The following is a 12,153-nucleotide window of genomic DNA, read 5'->3' on the forward strand; positions in this document are numbered from 1 at the left end:
ATATAGATAGACAGAAAGATAGACAAATAAACAAACATCCTATTATAGAAGAGGAAACGGATGGTGGAAATTCTGTTGGCCAAGGATACCCATGTGCTTATGGACAGACAGACAGACAGACAGACAGATAGAAAGATAGACAGATAGACAGATAGACAGATGTACAGATAGATAGATAGACAGTCAGATAGATAGATAGACAGACAGACAGATATACAGACAGGCAGACAGACGGATAGATAAATAGATAAACAAACATCCTATTATAGAAGAGGAAACGGATGGTGGAAATACTGGTGGCCAAGGTGTCACATGTGCTTATAGACATATAGACAGACAGACAGACAGATAGACAGACAGATAGATAGACAGACAGACGGATAGACAAACAGATAGATAGACAGACATATAGATAAATAGATAGAAAGATAGACATATCGACATATAAATAGACAGACAGTCAGACAGAAAGATAGACAGACAGACAGACATATAAACAAACATCCTATTATAGAAGAGGAAACGGATGGTGGAAATACTGGAGGTCAAGGTGTACCATGTGCTTATGGACAGTGCAAAGAATTGGAAAAACAAAAGTTTAAGCCACAGTAAGTATTAATGGGGGCGGAGCCACTATTATTTCAAGAATACTTGAAAGACAACCAACTCTTTGATTGTAAGAACTTTATCCTTTTGTTAAAAGTGGCAGGAATGTATAGCACAATATGATTATTCACGTACAAGCAAAAGTACAAATTGTAGTTTACTGGAAACCAAAATCTACAATCGGATTGAATTAAAGAAATTAGATTTGACTGTAATTATTAACATGCAAAACTTCTTTATATATATAAGCATACTGTCTATTTACAGCAATTAAACATTAATGAAATAAAAAACACTTTTTTGATTGTTTAATGCATGTAATTTTATCGTTTTCTTATTACATAAATACAATTATAACTTTTGTTTTTTAAAAAAAGTACAATCTAATATCTAATTGCTAATATATTAAGCCTTTTTTTAATGACTATGGTTTTACTTAGGTGTGGTCGAAGAAACCATTATGGCCTTGGTGTCAGAATTCAAGGATTTAAGGTGAAATAATTATATTTCCGTTATGGCATCCAATCCGATGTATATCCGCTGAATTAGAACCGGTTCTCAGCCATTTCCAAAATTATGCATAGTATCATATTACAGACAATTTTCCTCGAATATTAAAATAAAAATTATAAGATTAATACCTATATTGTTAACCTGGGCCTAAGGTCCCTCAGTGCTAAGAAAACTAGTTTTAGTCTTATATTTTTTTATTTGAATTTCCGTGGATTGCTTTCCATAATACGATGCGCTTCTTATGGCAACAATTGTCCTAGTTGCTGTGTATATTCAGTTTAAAATCAGAAGGGATAAGCAATGGATGGTAAATTGATGTAAACAACACTAAATTATGATTAACAAATTTCCCTTTTTGTAGATTAGAATAAGTCGTTGGTCCACTTTGTAATTTAATTTATTTAATATTGTAATTTTTATTATGAACAATGGAAATCTTTCAAAATTTTCATCGTACATACAATTTTTGTTGTTAAAGCTGAAGGCTTCAAATTTAGGGTATTGGGTCTACTTGTGGCAGTCTTTTTGCCGTTAGAACGGTGTCTTTTTTGCAGGCTTTATTAAGCCAACGAATAAGAAAATGTTATTATACAACTTTGGGGACTAATGTAATAGACACCCCATTGTCCCCTCCCTCCCTGTTTTAATTATGGAAAGAAAAGAGGGGGAAGGGGGGTTGTAAAGTCGACTCCCCTCTTCAATTTGCATTTTATATTTAAAAAAGAAAATGATTTGTCTTTGGAGGGTGGGTTTACGACACCCTTCCCTAAAAGTTATATAAACCTTTCATATACCTACAAGAAGCTACATTGTAAGGAGAACCATATCTGCCCAGCAGTTAGAAAATCTTAAGGTACAGGCAAACATACATCCTGTTACTTTTGCATAAATATTAACACTATTCTTATCAGGAGGGAGAGTCACAGTTTGGGGAGTGGCCGCACATCTGCGCAGTCCTGCAGCTGGATGAACAGGCGGACGGCTATACTACTAAGGAGGTAAGATAGATAGATAGACAGATAGATAGATAGATAGATAGATAGATAAATAAATAGATAGATAGATAGATAGATAGATAGATAGATAGATAGATAGATAGATAGATAGATAGATAGGTAGATAGATAGACCATCGAGCATCCCCTTTTTTTAGTTTAAAATAATCTTTTTTGTGGGACTTTTTTTATTAACTTGGAAGGGTAGAGGTACCCTTTCTCAAAAAGTTAAAACCTTCCATGGATATTCTTAGTTACACACACACAAACAGACATCCTGTTACTTTTAAATAAGGATTATCGTTAATATTAGCACCTTTTTCTGCTAACTGCCAATTTAACAGTTAATAAGAATATGTTTACTTGCGGAGCTTTTCTAAAAGCCGCCGTAGCCGTTTTGGCAGCTGCCCATAATTATTGTAATATCTAACGTGAAAGTATTTACTGTTGGTGCTTCTCTGATAGCTGGCGCAGCTGTATTAATAGTCACCGCAGTTGTATTGCTGCCAACAAAATATTGTTATATTTTAGGTGAAAGTATTTACTGGTGGTGCTTCTCTGATAGCTGCCGGAGCCGTTTTGACAGCCGCCCACAAAGTTAAGGCTTTTGTGTAAGTATTTCTATTCATCATCATGGCTTTCTAGGGTTACTTGAGGGAATAGTTAGGTAGACCCCTCAATTTTAAATTAAATAAAAAAAGAAAAAGTTTATTTAATTGGGGGGGGGGGGATTTAGGGTGGGGAGGTACCCTCTCCAAAATAGCAATAACTCTTTCCTGGAAGCTTTACTGCAAAGTGGAACCATTTCGGTTCAGTGGTTAATAATAAACTTCAAACACTCATCATCCAAAGTTTGAAATCAATAGGACACATCTTTGCTTAGTATAAAAAAATCCCTTTTAAATACAAAATGTTCAAATTCTTAGAGAGGTACCCGAAAAGCTGGTAGTCAGATGCGGAGAATGGGACACTCAAACTACTGGTGAACCACTGAAGCATCAAGATAGAGTGGTAAGTTGATAGATTGATAGATAAATTGATTGATAGATTGATTGATTAATAGATAGATAGCTTAATGGATAGATAGATAGATTGATTAGTAAATTTGATTGATTGATTGATTGATTAATAGATAGATAGCTTAATGGATAGATAGATTGATTGAGATATTGATTGATAGGTTGATTTATATGTAGATTGATTGATAAATTGATTGATTGTTGATATAATGATAGATTGATTGATAGATTGATTGATATATTGATTGATAGATTGATTGATAGATTGATTGATAAATTGATTGATAGATAGATTGATAAACTGATTAATAGATTGATTGATAGATTGATGGATAGATTAATGAAAAAATGTATGGATAGATAGATTGGTTGATAGACTAATTGATATATTAATGGATTTATTGATAGAAATATTTACAAATATATTATTTAATTAATGTAAAGATTTTTAGATTAGTTGATTAATATATAAATAAATTGATTAATTGATAATTAGATTAAATAATAGATAGATTAACGGTTAAATAGATTAAAAAGGAGGTTGTTTTTGTATAAATTTTAAGATCACCAAATATGCTTGTTCTTATTTTATTTTAGGTTAAGAAAGTGATTTTACATCCGGAATTTGACAGAAGAAATCTGGCTTATACTTCGGCTCTGCTTATTTTGGAAGAAGGTAAATGAATTAATTGATAGAAAAAGATAATGTAGAGTTAGATAGATATGTATATTAGATACTCCTTTTAGAAGAAGGTAAATGAATTAATAAATAGATAGGTAGATAAACTAACACCTTCAAGGTTGCACTAACCCCTGCAGGGTTACCCAGTACCCAATATAACCTAACCTAACCTGATTTAACAAAGAAACAAATGAAAAATTACCCACCTTTCCCTTTTTTGAATGTATTTTAAAAATAAGAGGGAGAGTTTTTATTGCTTGACAGTTTCTTCTGAGGAAAGCACCATATACATTTCTAAAGCAAATTCTAACTACATTTATGGTCGGTCTGTACGTTTGTACGTCCGTTTTCGATAAATTCGCAATTGTCCTATCGTTTCAAACTTTTCAGGATGATTCTTATAACAGTTAGGTACGAATTAGAAAGCGTAGGAACTCTATAATTGTTATCAGAAAATCCATACGTCCATTTAAAACATACTGATTTTAAAACATTTTGATAACAATTTAAAAAGCGAAGCTTTTCTATAATTAGGGTTGGTCCGTTCGTCCGTCCATCCAAACGTCACAGTAAGCTCTTTTTGTTAATTTAAACAGGTTAGAATTGTCCTATCGATTCCAAACTTTGCATGATGATTCCTGTAGTAGTTAGGTACAATTTAGAAAGCGTAGCAACTCTATAATCAAAACCAGAATGTTCGTACGTCCATTTTAAACATGTCGATTTTGAACCTTTTTTGACAAAAAATTTTTGTATGTTAAAATTATCCGATTTTTCTTTTTGAAAAATGATTCCTATTACAACAATGTACAATGTTATAAGCGAAGCATCTCTATAAACAAGTCCAAAAAAATTAAGTATGTCCTTAAACAGTATTATCTATTTATGCAGTTTTGCAACAAATTTACTTACAATATTGATTGTACTGATGCATTAATATTCTGCTAATTCAGTTCTGACAATCTACAAGTATTAATGTTTGTTTGTCCTTCCATTTCAGAGCTTCGCTTTTATGGACGTTGTCATCCTTGTTTGTTTGATTTTTAAGATTTTTTTTTCGTTTGTCCTTACTTCTGATTTTAAAGATTCTCTTTTATGGATTCGGTCATCCTTGCTATTTTATAACTCGCAATATATTTAAAAACTAAATTTTCATTTTAAAAAAAATCATTTTTATCTAAAATTATTTTATTGTAACATATGTGTTAATAATATTACAAAAAAAATCTAGAAATTCAAGATTTACAAGTTGATATTAGTTTCCATTTGTTAAATAAGGACTTTTTTGCCAGGGAGGGAGGGGACAATGGGCTGAATATTGCATTAGTCCCCAAAGGTTGTTAATGATGTTATCTTATTTGCTGGCTCTACAATTTTTTTTTTTTAATTTGTATGTGTTCGTTTATTAAGTTTAGTATTCAAACGTTTCAACCGGTAATTGTAATTTATAGAAGGGGTAGGTATCTTTTTGTATGATTTTTTGGGATCAATCTATCGGCCATTGTCTTATCCCCTTAGATCCCTGATAGCGCACCAAAATTATTTCCCTCAAAGTGCCTAGTAGAGCACAGAAACCTTTTACCCTGATTTTGGATAGTGGACAAAATAATGCCACGGTCGTAGCGGTTGTGCGTTTTGCGTCAGGTTAGAAGGGATACGCAAATTTCAGACCCCAGATTTGTCGATTTGAGAAAAATTATCTTTATATTATAGCGAATTAGATAATCTAGCAAGCATCTTTTTTATCTTATAGAGAAAAATAGTAAATCAAATAGCGAAAACTGATATATGAAATGTGCGTCACCCTGCCAATATGACGCGAGACGCATGACCGCTACGACCATGGCATTATTTTAAACCCAATCGTATTTTGAAGCTAATTCAATTAAGGGGATGGGGAAGTTTTTCGTAGTACTTAGCAGTTACGCCCCTAGAGACCTCTAGGAGCCCTTAAGGGTGGTGAAGGAAGGGGGTTCACCTCGCAATTCAGTATTAGAAATGCACTGAAACTAACAATAAACTGTAATTCAGAAAAGACTCTGTATTCTTAATAAATTTAAATAACGAGAGACTGACTTTTATACCAGGTATATAAAGGTATAAGGCAATGGCCGTCTAATTGATGTTCATTCCCAATGTTAATACACAAAATTACCCCTTCTGTAGATTACAATTAGGGGTTGAAATGTATGGACACTCAATTTGACAAATCAACCAATCAAAATTCATTAAAAGTCTCCAAAGTTGTTAGGACAACGAAACTTTGGGGACTTGTGTAATAAACAGCCCATTGTCCCCTCCCTCTCTGCTTTTATACACTTACTATGTTGTGCTGTGAAAAATCAGCACATTCTTCAAAAGTATAGAAAAAATATAGAAAACAAGGATGACAACATTTATAAGTAGTGAAGCACAAAAAAAATATGGCAGGACAGAAGACGAAGAAAGTCCCTCAATGACGTCATAAAAATGAGGGATGAGGAGAGGAGGAGAAGGAAAGAAAACCCTTAAAAAAGAGATGGATATCCCTCGTTTTTATGACGTAACATGCTTATTTTTTAGGGACTTTCTTTGTCTTCGCTAGACAAACGAAAGGATCGAAGAAAACTAAGATAAAATAAATATTAGAATATCACTAAAACCTTTATAAATGAATATATTCCTTTTGTAGCATGACTAAAGGATCAAATAAGTTGTAAACTGACTGATGGACAAACGGACAGACAAAGTGAACTATTGAATAGCTGCTGCGCTACTAAAATCACAAAAAAGCAAAATCATCAAATTTTGAAAATAGAACAGACATGTGTTTCAAAGTACAACTTTGAAGAAAATAATTTTAAATTAATTAATTAAAATAGGACAACAATGTCTAACATAGCTTTTTGAAAATGTTAGCTAAATATTAATTGTTGGCTGCGCTAATAGCATCTAGTTGCTCTGTATTTAAAGCAGTAAGGAAAGCAGGAAAATAGCCAAAAACCAAACTTAGATTAATGTTAAGTAGCCTAAAACCATCCTTGAACCAAATAAGAAGCTTCCATAAAATGGAGAACTTAATCAGTTCAGTAGTTAAGCTACACACAAAAAATACCTTTACAGTCCGGGGAGGGCGGAGGAGGTAGGTAGGTTTGATGAACGTTTTCATTTCCTTAATGTAAAAGATAGAAGGCTATGTGTCATTTATAGTGAACAAGGATGACAGCATCCATAAAAGCGAAGCACTGAAACGGTAGGACAAACGGACATTAACACTTGTATAGTGTTAGAACCTAATTATCATAATATAAATTTATAAGAGTCAAAGCAAAATTGTAACTAAATTTGTTGAAAAACTGCTTAATACAGGATAATTTTTATGGACATACTTACATTTTTGGGACTTGATTATAGAGTTGCTTCGCTTATTACATTATACTTTGTTGTCCCAGGAATTAATATACCAAAAATCAGATTAGTCCAATGATTAGATCACATAAAAATTTGTTGTTAAAAAAGTAAAAAATCAACATTTAAAATGGACGTACGGACATTTAAGTAATAAGTATAGAGTAGCTACGCTTTTTAAATCGTACCTAACTACTAAAGGAATCACCATGCAAAGTTTGAAATCGATAGGACAATTCTAACATGCCTAAATTAACGGAAAAAGCTATTTGTTACGGACGTACGGACGGAACGACCCTAATTATAGAAAAGCTTCGCTTTTAAAAACGCCAAGTATTGAACATGTGTTAACAATGGGTTTGTTGTCTGTAAGATGTAAGATATGGTCTAGATACATAAAAACTATCCCTTTGCCTCAGGGAATGAGGGGACATTGGACTGTAAATTATACTGGCCCATTAAACTTATTTAATAGTGTCACCGCATATGTTAAGAAATTTTGGGACTTATATAAAAATCTTGATGGGTACAAACAAGCACGGTCCAAAGTTTTCCACCAATAATTTGAAAAATCGGTTTATGGATTGGTAAGTTAAGTGTTCAAATGTTCAAATTACTAAATTTAATCTACAAAAGGGGTAATTTTGTTTATCACCATAGGGGATGTACGGGATCTAAAGGGATAACATAATGGCTGATAAATTGATGTACATCTCCAATGATGTTACACAAAATTACTCCTTCTGTAGATCAAAATTAGTGGTTGAAACGTTTGAACACTCAACTTTTAAAAATCAACCAATCAAAATTCACTGAAGTCCGCAAAGATATATAGCCAACAAATAACAATTGTTATTATAAAACTTTGGGGACTAGTGTAATTAACAGCCTACTGTCCCCTCTCTCTGTCTATCTAGGTTTACGGCCATAATTATTAAATTATTCTATATAAAGTGTTGTGTTTAGAATTTGTGTTATCACAACATATTGACACCATCTGTCTGCCTGAGATCAATGAGGATTTCCAGGATGATACGGAATGCCATGTAAAGGTTGGTGATTCTAGATAGATAGATAGATAGGCCACTCTCTGAGATCAATGAGGATTTCCAGGATGATACGGAATGTCATGTAAAGGTGGGTGATTCTAGATAGATAGAAAGGCCACTCTCTGAGATCAATGAGGATTTCCAGGATGATACGGAATGTCATGTTAAGGTGGGGGATTCTATATAGATAGATAGGCCACTCTCTGAGATCAATGAGGATTTCCAGGATGATACGGAATGTCATGTAAAGGTGGGTGATTCTAGATAGATAGATAGGCCACTCTCTGAGATCAATGAGGATTTCCAGGATGATACGGAATGTCATGTTAAGGTGGGTGATTCTAGATAGATAGATAGACCACTCTCTGAGATCAATGAGGATTTCCAGGATGATACGGAATGTCATGTAAAGGTGGGTGATTCTAGATAGATAGATAGGCCACTCTCTGAGATCAATGAGGATTTACAGGATGATACGGAATGTCATGTTAAGGTGGGTGATTCTACATAGATAGATAGATAGACTACTCTGTGAGGTCAATGAGGATTTCCAGGATGATACGGAATGCCATGTTAAGGTGGGTGATTCTACATAGATAAGTAGATAGATAGACCACTCTGTGAGGTCAATGAGGATTTCCAGGATGATGCCATGTTAAGATGGGTGATTGCAGGGATCTGAATGGATAAGACAATGGACGATAAATTAATGTACATTCCCTATGATGAAACACACAATTATTCCTTCTGTAGATTACAATAAGTAATTGGAAGTTTGGAAACTCAACTCAACCAATAAAAATAAAAGTCCCCAAATTTGGTAACACAAGAAATAAGAAAACGTTATTATAAACTTTGGGGACTAGTATAATAAACATTAAACAGCCCATTGTCCCATCCCTTGTAATTGTAATTGATGGATTAATAAAAGATATATAGATTGATTACTCCACGTTTATTTTTATATTGATAAAATCAAGAAGAGAAATTCAGTATTACTTTGAATCTTATTAATTTCTGCTGGATTAGAACCAGAACACACTGTAAAATCATGAATTGCATCATATTGTAGAGAATTTTTTACTTATATTAAAATAAAAACTCATAAAATTAATATCAGCTTTGTAAGCCTGAGTGGTCAACTCCCCAGGGCAAAACAACTAGAAAAATCTTACTTTTCATTTTACTACCCACAGAGAACTGTCTATAATATATTGCAATAAATAACTATTCTATAATAATCTCTTTGATAATAGTTATTTATCGCATTGTATTACAAACAGCTTTTTAGGGTTATAAAACTGATTCCAATCTTATTATTGAACATTCTTTTAATTCATAGAAAACTGAATATAATATGATACTGATTTTTCAGTATGGCTTAGAACTGGTTCCTATACAGCGGATATTAATCTGTTTGAAAGCCATACTGAAATAGTTACTTTTCGCATCATATTATTATCAGAGGTGAATTCTTAAAAAATTTGCCTCACTAAAATCAGTGAGGCTCGCTAAAAATTTAGAGGGGATAATTTTGACTCACTAGAATTTTAGTGGGGCAGACTGATTTGAGTGAGGCAAAAGTTATTTTAAGAATTCACCTCAGCTTTCTGTAGATATAAATACTGGAATAGTTATTTCTCGTATCGTATTATAAACGGCTTTCCGCGGATATAGAATGTACAATTATAAGATTAAAACTAGTTTTTTAGCCCCGTGGTGCCGAAGGCACTGGCTAAAAAAACTAGTTTTAATCTTATGATTGTACATTTCTATATTCGTAGAAAACTGGATATAATACGATGCTAGACATAGTTTTTTTTGTATTCATGAGAACCGGTTCCTATCCACCGGATTCAAATGAATACAAGAAAAACTGTTATTTGATAATAATTGATTTATGTCAGGGCTGGGGCAAGGACAAATGGGAGGATGGTGAATACCAAGTGATCCTCAAGTCAGTTCAGATGCCAATGGTTCCCACCGACTCATGTGTGGATCAGCTCAAAACAACCAAACTTGGCAGACGATTCAGGTAGAGTGTTATTACCTAGTTAATTACCTTCCATATAATGGGATGTGATGCTCCATTGCTATAGGGTATTAGGATAATAATCATCCAACAGTCAAACATCCAACAAGCATTGTCTTAAGTTTGAAATGTGCTCAATTTTAGTGTCATACATGAAACATAGCAACAGAAGATTAAATGCCACTAAAAGGACAGATGTGTACCTGTTCCTTCAGTCAAATTTTATGCATGCTTTAATAGAATTTAGGGAAACAACCATGTAAAAGAAACTACTTAGAATTATTCTATAGATGTTTGTACCAAGTAATGCAAAGTGACATATATGAAAAGAGTAATTGAAAATGATTTCCAGGCAGTTATAACTTATAGTTATGAAATTCAAAGGTTTTTTGTCTAGCTGCCTAACCAATAATAAAAATAATCCAAATTATAATAAGCATTTTCTATATTCAAAATTTAAATTTTGTGGTCAACATCAATTGTTAGGAATTCTCCGTAATATCTAAACTTTCATACCAAATTGTGAACACAGGCTAATCAACTGTGTTTTTATTGGTCCAATTTACTTATCATGTATCTAAATCATGAATATATATGTATAATAATCATACAAACTTTTTAAAATTCAGATTGCACCCAAGTTTTGTTTGTGCTGGTGGTGAGGAGGGCAAGGATGCATGTTTTGGTGATGGCGGTGGTCCACTTGTCTGCCCAAATAAACATGACTCTGAAAGATATGTCCAGGTAAACTTGCACTATAGCTATAAATCTATCTATGTTATTATCTCTCTGTGTATATCCAATACCTAGTATAGAATTAGGTATTAGATGTGCTATGCGGGGAACCTAGAATAAATTATATACCATTCTTGATTTAGGTTGGAATCGTTGCATGGGGTATTGGATGTGGCAATGGAGTTCCCGGAGTCTACACTTCACTATCCTCTATTGGGTGCTGGATTGATTATGAACTCAAATGCAACCTAGGAGACAAATATGAACTCAGGTGAATTGTTATAGAAATCTTTGAAGTATCTATCTGTGTGTTATATAGACTTTGGTTATGTTTATCTTTTGCTTGTCTATGTCAATTTCATAATCTTATTACATATTGACCATACATGTAGCTGGTTGTACATTTCTGCAATGATGCAAATAATTTTGCAACATCATTTAACCAGTATTTTCTTGTTTTTGTAAATTTTTATGTATTTTTGTAAGTTTTTTTTGTGTTTGATTTGTTATTTTGTCTTTATTTTTATCTATTTTTCTATTTCTTTGTCTCTTCATCAGTTTTGATGGTTGTCAGTCTGTTTGTCTATCTGACTTGCCGTATGTTGTAGGTATCAATTCTAGTATATAACGCATTAATTGCGCTATATAATTGTTTAAAAGAGTTCTTTTAAACAAAACATTTATAACACAAAACAGACATGGACCCATCTTGGTTTAAAAACTGATAAAAATATCTTCAAAGGGTTTAAATTGAAGTGTAATCATAATCTATTTAGGTATGATGCAAGATCTTGCCAGAACTTCCAGGCCAACAATTCCCAAGGTGGTGGAGGCTATGGTGCTCCACAAAAGTGTCAGGTAATTCAGGTTCATCTTATGTTAGAAGTGTGTTAGAGAATTTTTCTGGAAATTGATATGTTACCCAAAACACTTATATATCTATAGTAAGGTTAGACCTTAGGTCATAGCTTAAGACCTATGGCATCTGCTTGTTATAAGGAAGGTGACAGGTTCAAAACCTAGCTCAACATCGCGTCATAATAAAGTCATTACAAATGGAACTCCTTATGTTGATATGTCAAATGCGTGACATTAATAGTAAAAGTAGATAGAATGAATTGAATGCTTCTTAAAAA

The 12,153-nt window shown here is 33.0% G+C and overlaps 1 protein-coding gene across 3 annotated transcripts in view; it reads left to right on the top strand.

The window, feature by feature from the left end:
• LOC145332833 (uncharacterized) overlaps positions 1-12,153 on the top strand; it is a 36,450-nt gene that overhangs the window by 22,338 nt on the left and 1,959 nt on the right. For 2 of the 3 annotated variants that reach the window (XM_080177900.1, XM_080177899.1), the window contains exons 13-23: positions 551-608; positions 1,047-1,098; positions 2,031-2,117; positions 2,645-2,724; positions 3,040-3,124; positions 3,730-3,808; positions 8,168-8,253; positions 10,158-10,285; positions 10,912-11,026; positions 11,161-11,288; positions 11,794-11,875. In XM_080177900.1, the coding sequence (XP_080034026.1) occupies positions 551-608; positions 1,047-1,098; positions 2,031-2,117; positions 2,645-2,724; positions 3,040-3,124; positions 3,730-3,808; positions 8,168-8,253; positions 10,158-10,285; positions 10,912-11,026; positions 11,161-11,288; positions 11,794-11,875 (980 nt within the window). Of the gene's footprint in view, positions 1-514; positions 609-1,046; positions 1,099-2,030; positions 2,118-2,644; positions 2,725-3,039; positions 3,125-3,729; positions 3,809-8,167; positions 8,254-10,157; positions 10,286-10,911; positions 11,027-11,160; positions 11,289-11,793; positions 11,876-12,153 lie in introns of all 3 variants that reach the window. The other variant, XM_080177898.1, reaches the window with a different exon arrangement.

Source organism: Acartia tonsa, chromosome 11 (genome assembly GCF_053477335.1).
Source record: "Acartia tonsa isolate MP-2025a chromosome 11, ASM5347733v1, whole genome shotgun sequence".
Lineage (NCBI taxonomy): Eukaryota > Metazoa > Arthropoda > Copepoda > Calanoida > Acartiidae > Acartia > Acartia tonsa.